Genomic DNA, 14,065 nt, shown 5'->3' with positions numbered 1-14,065 from the left:
ACAAAAGAAACGGCAGGACTGTAAAAGGAAGAGGCAGCGGTTTGGTAGTAGAGGGAGGGGACCAGAATGGAGGAAGGAAGGAAGACACAAAGAAAAAGGGACAGGAGGAAACAAGTAGTCATTTTCTCTCATCTTCTTACACCGTCTCTACCACAAAGCGTATTGAGCTTCAGAGCTTCACACACAGTTTTGCTATGAATTGCTAAGAAATACAAGGGTTCCCACTTTCTGTCTTCACCCTTACGTGGGCGCCGTCTCTGTATCCCTTTCTTTGTCTTGGTGTTGCGCTTTCTCTCTATTCTAGTCACAAGACACAATTAACTTTGTGTGTTTTTTTCCCCGCACTTTCTGAGTATTCTCATCAAGGGAAAAGACAAAAAGAGTGAAATCAAGAGAGCGAGTGAGAAAGCAGTGGTAGTAAATTTACAGATATCAGGCCTTTCATTATGGACAAAGCCTCGGGGATGGGGATGTAGGACAGAAAAGACAGAGTTAGAGAGAGGAAATGTGATATTGGGATGAGCTGAAAGACCAAGAAAGAAAGCAAGAGAGCACGCAAAGAAGAGGATGAGACCAAGCCAGGAAAAAAAAAGTTAATTTAAATTACAAAAGAATACTGTCCTTTCTAGCAGCAATTTAATTATCTTTCAGTGGTGCAGTTAAAAGAAGAAGGCTTATTAAAAAGCAATTTCTGTGACATCCTCGTCAAACACTCTCACCAGCTAGAGACAAAGAGAGAGGGAGAGAGAGTGAGAGAGAGCGAGAGAGAGAGAGAGAGAGAGAGAGAGAGAGAGAGAGAGAGAGAGAGAGAGAGAGAGAGAGAGAGAGAAGCTAAATGCTGATGAAGTCTGCTGCAGCCATTAAACAGTAGCTTTAGGCTAAAGAAAGACAGAGGCCCGTTTTGATGTTTTAACCATCACAGATGAGAGGGAGGAGAAGAACATGAAGCACACAGTCATGAGATACACGTATGCATGAAAGTCACTTTAGGTCAGATTCTCACTCTTAAAGCTCCATCTCACACTGTTGCACACACAAAGCCCACCCTGAGCTATTTCAAATTGTAAATTGTAGAACTTGGCATGCAAAATTTAAATATGGTTTGAATTATTTACAATAAAATCCCTACCTGATTTTACATGAGCATTGTGTTCACGTGATAATGAGGAGCTGAAATCCAGTGTGAACCATCTCATTTTCAACACTGTTGTGATTTCTGGCATTAAAATTGAATTGCACCATCACAAGCAAACAACTTCATAATACATGAGGGGGAAAAAACAGGAATTAGCTAGTTGAGAAATTTCTGGAGAGGGCCAATTAAAAACAACATCTGTACACACCACAAAAGCAAAGGTATGTACACCTACATAGTTGTTCTTCCAAAGGATGGTCAGTTGAACTTTAGGATGAATATGTAAATGTAGCAAGTAACAATTCAGGAAGATTCTTTTCCTTTTCCTTATTACATGATAAAGAGTTGCGTCTCAGAACTGACCTTGCGCCAGTTGGCTCTCTTTAACTGGACCTCAGGCTTGTAATCCTTCTTAGGTTGGAGCCCGAAAGGCAGCTGAGGTGGTGCAGGAGCCCCCCAGCCCCCCATGCCGAACGGTGGAGGTGGAGGCATACCTGGGCCTGGGGGAGGAGGAGGGATACCAGGACCCCCAGGCAGTGGTGGAGGTGGTGGTGGTCCTGCCATACCAGGAAGAGGCGGGGGTGGCGGAGGTCCTGGCATACCAGGAAGAGGTGGGGGCGGCGGAGGTGGCGGGGGTCCCGGCATACCAGGAAGTGGTGGGGGTGGCGGAGGTGGCGGAGGTCCTGGCATACCAATACAAGCATGACCCGGAAGAGGAGGAGGGGGAGGGGCCTGGCCGAAAGGTATGGCTGCGTGGCCTGGTGGTGGTGGAGGTGGAGGGGGAGGGGGAGGGGGCACACCTGCACTCTGGCCAGGGAGAGGAGGGGGAGGTGGTGGAGCGGGCAGATTAGGCGTTGGCACAGGAACAGTGACTGTGACAACTTTAGTCTTGGCCTCTTCCAGATCCTTAGACAGCTTTTCAATCTGCAGGGAAGTAAGACACAGTACATCATTATGAATATTGATTACCATCTACCATTGGACCTACTACCATTGTACATATTCAAAGTGCATTCACTAAAGTGATGCATCATACAGCATATCGTGAATGTTGTTTGCTGTTTATTGTTTGAATTGACATTAATTTGTATAAATTTGGCAATTTCCCGCATTTCTGTTGGAACAGCCATGCCAACAGAGTGATTAGGTTTGAGAGGGAAAAAAAGTACAAAAGAAGGGGAAAGAGTAACACAGAGAAGGATTAAAGACTGGGCAGGATTGAGTTTGGGGAGAGAATGAAGAACAAGGCACAGAGAGAAAAACATAGCAGGGGGGAATTAAATCCACAGAGGAATTCCAAAGAAAAAGTTTTAAGGGGAGGACAGAATTTTATATTAAAAGTGAGAGTGAATGTTTTTTTTATTTCAACACTGAAATACTGATTTAAGTATTTATATCAGTAAGGCGACAATTCTTGGCAAAACTGTTCAAGTCATTAAAGTCAGACAGCTAATATTGAGCTGTGGGAGAACGACTTGAGCGAGAATCTTCTGTATGTGATTTAAAGAGCATGCTCAAGGAGAAGTATGTTTTCAGGTATGTGAAGTGTAAACATTGTGGATGCATGTGTGCGAAAGGGTGTCTGTATGCAGGGCGACAAATTGTGCCGTTTCCTCCGACTTTGAAAAGAAGACAGTAACAGACATAAAGGGCCTTCGAGGCAGGCTTTCTTAGTGAGGCAGCAGATGAAGAGTTGGGCACGGCATCACATAGGGGAACAGTGAGAGATCTCTACATGTGAAGAAATCTTCGATGGGCAGGGCCTCAAACACAGAGGAAGTGAGCCATCTTAGTATGAGAAGCTTGTTTGATGCCTGGCTCGTGATGCTGTTGATGTTTTGGACAACTGTGTGCCCATAAGAGCGCGTGTGTTTGTGTGTGTGTTTGAGCTTTTGCGTGTGGAGAAGATGACTCTGCTGGCATTAGCCACTTTGGATGAAGCTCATTTTGGAAGCTGTGTTGTTCTCTTACTGACAGAAAAACACATACACACACAGGAACATCTTCATGTGATTATGAGCACACATGCAGAGGCAGACGGTTCTGGGTCACTTGGTGTGTTTGTGAGCTGGGGTGTCACTGTGAGGCAGAGTCCAGCTGGTGTGGCAGCAGGACGCTGACAGCTAAACAATCCTCATCTTTGCCTTCCTAGTGAATGTGTACACACACACGCACACACACGCACAACACCAGGCGTGTGTACCTGCACCTTAAAAATACTATTTGTCCTTAGAATATTCTGTTTGTCCTACCATCCCCCCTTCCTCTTCCAATACAGTCACTCTTTATACTCCCATTCCCCCACTTTCCATGTTTTTACTGAGTTTCTTAATCTCCTAAAGGATTTGGCGTCCTCTCACAATATGCTTTTAGATTTTCTTCTTCTTCTTTTCATGCCATGCTAGAAGTTGGCTAAATCATTTAAGGCCAGGGGGGCTCTGTGTTTGTGTGGGTGTGGATAGATGTTAGACAACTTTTGGTACTTAGATTTCTGCAATATTGTATTTCTGTAGGAGTCGAAATATTTTACGTCTTAACAGCTTTAGCAGAAGTATGTGTTGTGTGTGTGTGTTTGTGTATTTCTCGAACAATGCAAAAAAACTGTTTCAATCATTTGACTCGGTTTCTTTGTGGTCTAATCTTTTTGTTCCTTTATGTTGACAATTGCATGAAGTAACGATAGCAATAAAGCCTGAGCTGTTCAACCTGTCACAACGATTTCTGGAGCTATAATGGTGGGTTCAACTTTAATTCAGTGAATTTGGCCATTTACTTTAACCTCAGTTAAGTTCCACCCCACCCATGGTATGTATTGACCTTGTTAGAGCTACTTTGAGTGCGTTTTGGTCTGTAAAAGGCTCAATCTTCACACAACCGTAATTGTGTTTGAAGGCTCTAAGTCTATTGATTGTCTCAGTGTAAAACATTTCATCATTTTATTGTGTGTGTACCTGCTGATTCAGAGAGCTAAGCTGTTGTTGTAGTCCTTCGTTTTCCTTTTCTCGCTCCTGCTTTGAAGTGGCCAGCTGCTCTTTCTCTTGGCTCAGGTCCCGAAGCTTCAGCTCATAGTCACCCTCCAGTTTCTTCAGCTCCACCTGCAGCTCGTGGCGTGCCGTCAACTCTGCATCCAGCTATTACATATAGAAAGTGTCAGAGAGGGTCAGTTTGAGGCATAGTATACTACAAAGTGCTAGGAACAGTTTTTGGTGGTGACTTTAATTCACCAGTTTAATCCATTTTCAAGAGGCATTAGCTTGAGGGCAGTAAACAGTGTGTTTTTTTTTTTTTTTTTTTGGCAGATTTCACTTAGGTGCTAAAAAATATCCCATTAGTAACCTGACTGCACAGATACTGTGCCGCTGTTGTGAAAGTGTTGTCCCTTGTATTTTGGTGGAATGAATATTCAACTAATTGTGTGCAGTTATTACTTATGCAGTACCACCAGTGACAGCCACGTCCACCTGGCAAACAAATCTCTTTCCCCATTATTTGGACAACCTCCGGATAGACAACACAGACTGAGTGGGCAAATATAATCTAACAAAAAAGTTTGCATCTAGTAATATAATTTTGATATCTATGAAAATTGAAAGACCTGAAAAATACAACATAAAATTAATAATTTCATACTGAATAATAAAATGAATGTGCAAGAGAATTGCCTAAAAAGCCTCCAGGGCCTGGAAGTCTGGCATTCTCCAGGTAGCATGGCAGATGGTGAGATAGAGATTACTCTACCTACTCATGAATAGATGTTTACTGTCAATGTTGTCATAACCCGGAGAGATATCTTTTGGGTTGATTAAGATCTCCTGGTAAAACATATTTTCATTGATTGGAGAATTAAAGAGGTCTATCATTTCTGTGTGGAATAGCGCGGGCCAGAGTTGGACCAACTATGGAGAAAAAGCTATGCTGCCAATTAATTGTGGATCAGTGATAAGACCCCAATCAGCCTTAAATTCATTAGGTAACTGCTTGTGTTTATTCTTTTTGTTGAGGATAAAATGAATCCCAGTCATATCATTTTTGTGTTTTGATACTTCAACATTGTAGCAATGTTTTCTTTTTTTTTTTAGCCCCTCTGGTAATGTGGTTTAATTGATCACAGTTATTTTTATATCGGCCAAGTTGAAATGGAGTGAGACTGACAAGATATTTGTTGTTGTACAATCAATGTTTTGTATCCATGAATTTCATGAAGGTTGAAGCTATCCGCAATTTGGACAGTTAATGATGAGGTTTGGGAGATAGCAATCCAAGGGGAAAGCACAGATCATAGGCCTGGGAAACATTCTGAAAACAAAGCCAAAGCCTATTGCGTACAGACTGCAGGATATCCGTTCACGAATATCCGCTGACAACAGATCGAAACTTTGCTGTATTCGCTTTAACAGGAGCTCTCTTTTCTAAAAGATGCAATGAAAATATATATACATGTCTCAATCCTTAAATATAAAAGCTATTAGAAAGATTTAGTCATGATCAGTGACATTCTTACACAGAACAGCTTACAGTATTTCATACTCTTACCCTGCACAGAAATTGTCTATCAGGGAGTCAGAAGTCTCTGCCACTCTGGTTGGTACCACAAGTACATTAATTTTGTTATTTACTGTAGGTTCAGAATGCTTTTTGTAGTTTACCAATGTATAGTCAGATCACCTATAATCATTATTATGTCATGTGTGTCCTTGTAGACATGGCTAAGTACGATGTACTACGACATCCACCCACCCATCTTGTCTTCTCTGCCTCTGTACATACAAATCATAAATCATTTAACTAAAAAAAATAATTTTGATGGAATGATTAGGGAGAACTAAACATTTTGTAAAATAGTAAGCTGATGCAATACTGACACCACTGAAACATCAGGGTTCTCCAGTGAGATATGGGAGCAGTGTGCTTGCATGCATAGGCTTTTAGCTTCCCTCTTGAAGCTGCAGAAGTTTCCATATCTCAAAGACCTGTAGAAGCCATTTCCTGCAGTCTAGTGCTTTCGGTTTCATTGTATAATTTAAACTGCAAATTAGTGTCAATTATTGAGTTAGGATGCTTCAGTGCACTTGTATGGGCTCACTTCTCACTTCCATTTTAAACGACTTCACATCCATAAAGAAAAAAAAAGAGCTAAAGAAACATTTTACCCTCAGTTCTAATTTCCAAACTTTCATAAATTTTCGAGGATTTTTCTTCTAGGACACTTGACAAATGGGATAAGAGTATTTAAACAGATGAACACATGAATACACAGACACACATGACTGTTTAATTTGCAGACAGCAGACCCGTTACTCTTGCTGTCAGCGTCCTGACAGCCTCATCCCTAATTCCTGCCAAAGAGACTGCTTGCAATTACCCCATCGCACACAACTGGCACTATGGTGTGTGTGGTCAACAAAAATGAATCCAAGTGTGTACATGTAATGTGTATTTGTGTGGATATATGCGTGTTCAATGGCCATGAGCCCGTGTGAGAGTGTGTGTCGCTGTGTGTGCCAGAATGAAGGCTAGTCTCACCTCCCCTCTTTGCAATTATCCTGTCACTCGGACAGAATCATCGGGTAGCAGCAAACTGCACTCAAGGCATTTACTCCGATTGCTAGCCTCTAAGAATATTTGTCTGCTGGTTGGTTGTCAAATACATGTGTATGCTCATTCTCTTAGTCACCCTCTGTTTCTTCCTTTTTCTCATTTGTCATCTCATGTCAGCCAGACACTGGTCACATTAAATTTCATTAAGATCCCAAACGTGGCTGTGTGTGTCAGAAAGAAATGTTAGCCATTTTCTGTATGATTTGCAGTTGTGTCTATATGATTGTAATAGCTTGTGTGATTTTGGGTTGACAAGTAAATATATCTGTGTGTGCGCAGCATTCTATGTTGTGTATGCGTGTGCATTTGTGATTCACCTTCTTCCCCAGCTCAGCGGCTTTGGCCTCACTTGTTTCCACCTTGGTCTGGTCCACCATGTTGTCTGTGGACAAAAAATGACAGAAGAAAAGAAAAAAAGAGAGAGAAAAAGGTGGTGGATAAGATAAGGGCATGAGACAACGCACCTGCTAATGTCTAACCATAAAGACATCAGCATTCGTCAGTCTGACACATTCCATGTGTACACATACATTCACACTCACATATACCCTAAGCAAGCATCCTATCTGTCTCCCTGTTTTTCTCTTATAATAAATCAAGTCAAGTGTGAGACCATTGCAGGGGCATCTCATTCCAATAGGATGCTACTTGTTGCATGTTTAGCTTTAAAGCCTCAAATATATAAATACCTTTGTCTGACTATGTATGTGTGAGAAAGGTGGGTGCCTGCCAGTCTTCCTCAATGTGAAAAATATATTTCCAGTAGAGCTGTAACAATTAATCGCACAATAATCAATTATTAAATTAATTGTCAACTATTTTGATAATCGAATAATAGGTTTGTGTAGTTTTTTAAGAAAAAAAAAGACAGAATTCTCTGATTTCAGCTTCTTAATTGTGAATATTTCTGGTTTATTTGTTCCTTTATGACAATAAACTGAGTATCTCTTTGGTTTGTGGACAAAACAAGACATTTGAGGACATCATCTTGTGGTCTGGGAAACACTGGTTGACATTTTTCAACATTTTTTTACATTTTATTTACCAAACAACTAATCGATTAATTGTGAAAATAATCGTTAGTTGCAGCCCTAATTTCCAGGCACTTTATACAATTATTAGATTTACTCATTCCTGTGAAAAAATGCCCTATATCAGTCTGAGGGTTACCCATTATCACAGAATCTGCTTTGCAGAGGACAGGGTTAGAAGGACACAGACTGACCAGCGGGGTACTTTTACTAAATAATTGCAGGGTCTACAGGTGGTTCAGTGCCAAAGGGCTTAGCGAGCATGTGCAGTAAAGGAGCTAATTAACATGAAGATGAATGCCACAAAGTCAGTGGATCAAAGGCAGCTAATCATGATGCCCAGGAGGGGGATCAAGCAGATAGATCACTGAGATATAAGAGCTGTGAAAAGCTAAAATAGAAAATGAGCTAATAGAGAAATTACATAAACTCATAGAAAACTGAATCACATAGATTGTGAGATGGTGAGTCTTCGGCTGCGATGAAAATATAACTAGTGAAAGAAGCAGTTGAAACTATGCAATATGCTGTACGTCTAGATAAGCTTGTAAGCAAGGCAGAGCAAAGTGAGAAATCTATTTTGCAAAAGAGAAGGTTTTCGCCAGATGAAAGAACCTCACAATAATATGCCAACCCGCATACAATTTCAGAGAGTGCATTTGTGTACGAGTTTACATGGTTATTGGATGTGTAATAGAGGAGGGGGGGGGGGGGGGGGTTAGTTCTGTCATGGTGGCTGGGCTAAATGGGACAAACTTCGAATAGAGAGCACTAAGGGAGACAGAATATGGGGGAAAAAAAACTGTGCTGAATTTCAGAGTTCAAAGAAAAACACTAAATAATGCATGCAGGGCAGAATTGGGCTGCTTTCCACCGATAATAACTCTGGCAGTCTTAAAGGAGGCCAGCCAGCCTGTCTGTGTGTGTGTGTGTATGTGTGTGTGTGTGTGTGTGTGTCAGGACGCATTTAGAAGCAGTGCAATTAGTGCCTCCTGCGGTGAGCAACGGAGACCTGCCATAAAGGAGTATTGAACTCTTGAGACATGGTCTGCACCTCCAACCCTGCTCTGGTTTAGCTTACAATTGTCAGCAGGTGGTTCACAAAATCTATATACACATATACCAGAGCGCACCACTTTTCACCAAAACGCTTGTATTTCGGTGGGAAATGCAGCATTTTAGGTTCGTATTCAATAGAGAGTGACAGGAGATGACATGGATCAATGGTCGCCGTAATACGTTCTTGATCCGCACAGAAAAGTCTGTGTCACTGCTCCAGCTTGTAGGGATTTTGTCCTTTGCTCACAGGAGCTAAAGCACAGGAGGTGCTTGCAGACACATGTACCTGGGTATGGCTGACTTTTATCATAATAATACATTCTCCGCCAGTGGCTAACTGGCTATGAGTTATCATCTAACCGATCTAGTGTTGCATGTCAGGGATCAAATAATGGAAGAGGACAAAGAAATGTCACCCACTACAGTGTGAAATCACATTCTGGGATTGCTCAGATCGACACAGCTTTTATCTTCTTGATAAGATTTATTTTACACCGCCAACATATGGCTGTAAAACCTGTAGCTCAACTTAGCCCAAGAGAACACTCACTTCCTCTCTGGCTCCACCTTGTGGTGTTTCTGGGCCACTGCACATTTGTCCACTTTGTAAACAGCCAATGTGACGTGCATCACGGCCAAATTCACTTCAATTTAATCACATAGGGCAGGTATATAGTCATTAACAGTAACAAGGTGACTTTGAGTTAGGGTTGTGACGTTGAAAGTTTCAATGCACACAGTAGTACGCAACAATGTTTGTTTTTTTCCTGGCCCATGTGTATATTCTTTGGATGGACTATACATATCGCAGGGTCCACATGTTGACTGTGTTGGGTGATGGGTAAGGCAGTGCTTTGGAGACTTGGCAAGAGGAAGGGAAAGGCTTGATTGTGTGTGTGTGTGTGTGTGTGTGTGTATGTGTGTGTGGTTTGGTCAAACAACTCACCTATCAAGCCTTCGACATTGAGGCTAAGGTTACGGCACTTGAAGTCAGGGTCTGCTCCATTCCTGTGAAGCACAATCTGGGCGATGCATTCGTCTATCAACTTGTAGTAATGGGGCCTGCAGGAAGAAGGGAGTGATGGATTCACAGAGAGATGGATTAGGAGACAGACAGAGAGAAATGGAGAGAGACAGGAGGACGATAAGATGCGAAGGATGGAAGGAGGGTGACAGTAGAGAAGGAGCGCTTCTATGTGGCGCTGGGAAAGAGATGATGTGCCCCCTGCTGTGTCCACGATGACAAATATTGCATGAGTATATTTTACAATACCAGCTTATTCTACATAGGCAACACATCTGGCACATTATGTGAATTGAGGGTGCGACTGACAGATAGCAAGAGGGTTCATTTGTTCAGATAAATTTGTGAACACACATGCTTTGTCACTCTGTCTGCAACTGAGATTGGCTGTCTGTGTGAGCATGACAGTTTGAGTTTCTTGTCACAAAGATTGATTGTGTGCAACTGTGTTCGCGAGGGTGTGTTGGTGTATGTCCAGCGCCCTGTCTGATCAAGCCAGCTTCAGACAGACTCTCAATTTTGGAGGTGTCTTATTCCCTGACCCCATTAGATGCTGCCAGAGTCACAAACTCAACACCTTATTTATTCTGTCTCTCTCCCTCCCTTTTCCGTCTCTCTTAGTCACCCGGCCTTTGTCTAACACTTATTCCAATCATTCACTGTTTCAAGTTTTTTTTTCTTTTTCTTTTTTTCCTCCTCTCCTACAGCTTAGATTTATTCATGGAGCGAGAGAGCCATCTAGTGTCATTTTGGAAAACTGAGTTTGACTATTTGACTATATCCTGAATTTGACATCGTGAAAGAACAGATTAAATCCCTAACGAATTCATATAATACATTCGATATATTAGGAAAAAGGTTCTTGGCAGGCATAATACATTATAGCAAATCTAAATATACAGATGTGAACAGGCTTTTCTCTTTCTCTGAAGCCCTCAACAGTTTTTGGTCATGCATGGTATGTGTAAATATTCAAGTCTATAAATATGGCCATTTACATAAGTGCAATTGTGCCAATTCTCTGGACTCCATCTCGACTGGAGTTTGAAATACAGCACGACAAAGAATGAAAATGGAGCGAAGCAGCAAGTAGTCTTTCATTCATTCCCACACAAATGCTAACCCTTTAATTTCCTATATGTGCTTCCCTCATTCTCTCAGCATCTACCTAGCAATTTATCTCAACTCTCAATTTCTTCCTCATTATTGCCTCGCCCTCCACCTCCCTTTTCTTTTCATCTCTGTAATTACCAAGCTGTATTTTCTGCCACTCTACAGCTCTCCCTCCCACCCTCTCTTCCTGTCTCTCCATAGAGTCCATTACAGACCACCTCCATTGTGTTCCACAGGATCACCTGGATGGAAAACGCAGGAAGGAAAAGAAGGACGGATGAGCTGGAGGGGGATGTAAGGAGACTTCAACTGGGACCAGATGTTTGGACCAGCCTACCTATTTCCAGCCTCACAATATATTCCCCAAACTGTGCTAAAAATACACAACAACATCCTGCCTGTCCAATACTATCAGGACAACACTGGACACCACAGCTAACTCCACCATAATATCTGCATGCCTACACATGTTTTGGTGCTTTTTGCCCTTTTCTGTGACATTTCATTAAAACAAATAAATGTGAAGTGGACATAGTATATGTGTGTAAATGTGGACACAGCACCTACACCCATCTTGTCATTCAATCATTCTCTTTTCCTTTCTCCTCTATTTCCACAGTTAAACCCCTGAGGGCTTTGGAAGGCACAGGGGGAGACATTAGCATATTTCTAGTGATAAGAGGTCACGGTGCTCATCTCTATTAAAATTGAATTGGACTTTTTTGCATGTATTAATTTCACAGCTTAGGGGCGGCGCACTTAAAAAAAACAAACAGCGTATAAAGAGAGGGGCTAAGAGGAGGGAGAGCTGAATGACGAGTAGGTAACATAAACATTCTCCGTCTGTCATTATTTTGGCATTTTTATGACTGCATACATACTATATAGCAAATTTGCATTGTGAGACAAACATCTTTTCTCTCTCCACTCCAAATTATTGTGACCATATGTGTGATATGTATTACTGTATGTCACAAACAGCCAGTCATTGAAAATATTGTTACATTTAACCTGACTTGATTACCTGTAAATGACAACTGCATCACAATAATGGGACAACAGGGTTGAGTAAATCCCAAATGATACAGTTTCTCGTCTCTTATCACAAAACAATATATATCACCACATTGGCTGCTTGAATATTGGTATGTGAGACAAGGAAATGTGTATGTACTGTGTACTGTATGTGTGCATGAGTTACCTGGCCAAATAGTCATTACGGATCAGCAGCAGGTGCTGCATCAAGGACAGGAAGTTGCTTTCAGCTTTGGAGTCCTTCACAGTGTTGACAAGAATCTCAAACACTTCCCTCACATCATTGAAGCAAAATAAGTTAAGGCTCAATTAGCAGAAGATGAAGAGGATCAGACAAATATAAAATACACCTAACAAAATATCTACAATACAGCACGAACAACCCCTGTACACATGATATAAGGTCAGGAGCAACACAACTGATCACAACATTGTATACTGCCTAATTTCAATAGCATATAAACTGAAGAGACACTTGTCCACCTGATTATCTATGTTGTGTAGCCACAACGTGATATAATTTATCATTAATGAGCTCTATTAGACACGTATGTTTATTTTTTCAGGGGTCTGAAGACCTTCTGCATGCACTGCAGTGTACAGCCACTCAACCACACAGACTATAACCCTGGGAGACACCTTGTGTTGAAAATTATAACTACATGTTAGAAGCAGCAGAAAGTATTACAACAGCTGCTTAAATTCGTTTTTAAGCATTTTTGAATTATATTAAATATAGTATTATATTTTTGAATTATACTTTAATGACAACCTTTCTTAATCAGGATGTCACATCAAGTGAAATAGCTGAAAACAATACATGAAATGATCTCAGGCATCTTTCTTTTTCAATCTTTGTGACACCAAAATATCATTCTAAATTATGGAATATATTGTTCCATTGGGATATTCCATAACTGCAAACCAGGAGGGTATTAAGGCACCAATTGCAGGTTTAGTTACCCCACTGTGTACCCAAAGTGCTAAGTTATGCATGTATTCACAATGGCATCAAAGTGCAGAAACATGGTCTTTCAAGCTCATATAAAACCTTATAGACATAAACAAGTAGTTCCTATAGTTCTTGTGTACCTAATTGGAATTACTCTAATGTATATTTTTAATGATACAAAGCTATTTGGCAAAGATGGATTTGAAAGAAAAGGTACAGAAGGTTACACTGCCTCTTTTGGTCAGCAAATCTATGCTTATCTAATATAGAACTATTAATGCAAACTGTGTCTTGGAAGAACGTGGTCAGGCAGAAGAAAATGAACAAACCTTTGTGTAAATAACTATTTTTATAATGAAAGACGCAGATAATTCTATATACAAACTATTCATTATGACAAACCAAAGTTAAGATTATTTCTCTCACTTGCCAAATTATAAAACATATAACTATGCAAAATCATATTGTAACTAGGTTATAGATTTTGTCAAGCCGATATTTTCATTTCAAAGTCAAGAGGTAGACCTTGAATATCTGCAGAGGGACAATTTTTTTAAGTGAAAGGATATTCCATCTCAATGCGGATGTCATCAAGACGTGCTTTGAGGTCCTCAGAGTCATCCTCAGCCTGCTCATCAAACACGCTAAGTTGCACCCTCAGCTCTTCATTTTCTATCGTCCGCACCTCCTGCAGAGAGAGGGATAGGATGCAGGCAGAGGGATGAAAAGGCAAGAGGGGGAACGGCAAGAAGAGTGTGACAATCAAACGTGGAGTTTGAACAGTTGAGAGAAAGTTTTTACAGCATGAGTGTTCGTCAGACAGTCAGCAAGACAGAGGTATCAGGAGGGAGAGATAGATAAAGAGTGAGGCTGTACAAATGTGTGTTATTGGAGAGTCACTCAGAGAGAGAGAGAGATCAGAAGAGTGTGTTTTCTGTACCGTCAGCAGGTCTCTGAGTCCCAATCTTAGCAGTTCAGAGCGAATATGGATCCTGAAGTCCAACTCTTCTCCTTGGCTGATCAAGGCGTTGATTAGCTGCATGCAGCCACCCTGCAAAAACACACGATAACAGAATTACCACCTTGAGGATTGCATACTGTACCTCCTCCAACAAGTA

The 14,065-nt window shown here is 41.2% G+C and overlaps 1 protein-coding gene across 1 annotated transcript in view; it reads right to left on the bottom strand.

The window, feature by feature from the left end:
• The window catches only part of diaph1 (diaphanous related formin 1), a 101,351-nt gene that overhangs the window by 54,080 nt on the left and 33,206 nt on the right, over window positions 1-14,065 (bottom strand). Inside the window, exons 9-15 of the mRNA XM_083980237.1 lie at window positions 13,888-13,998; window positions 13,518-13,635; window positions 12,162-12,279; window positions 9,770-9,885; window positions 7,051-7,115; window positions 4,087-4,266; window positions 1,499-2,059 (exon numbers count right to left, since the gene is read on the bottom strand). Of these exons, the coding sequence (XP_083836363.1) occupies window positions 1,499-2,059; window positions 4,087-4,266; window positions 7,051-7,115; window positions 9,770-9,885; window positions 12,162-12,279; window positions 13,518-13,635; window positions 13,888-13,998 (1,269 nt within the window). The remainder of the gene's footprint in view (window positions 1-1,498; window positions 2,060-4,086; window positions 4,267-7,050; window positions 7,116-9,769; window positions 9,886-12,161; window positions 12,280-13,517; window positions 13,636-13,887; window positions 13,999-14,065) is intronic.

Source organism: Trachurus trachurus (genome assembly GCF_905171665.1).
Source record: "Trachurus trachurus genome assembly, chromosome: 10".
NCBI lineage: Eukaryota > Metazoa > Chordata > Actinopteri > Carangiformes > Carangidae > Trachurus > Trachurus trachurus.
This window is presented reverse-complemented; position numbering and strand designations above follow the sequence as displayed.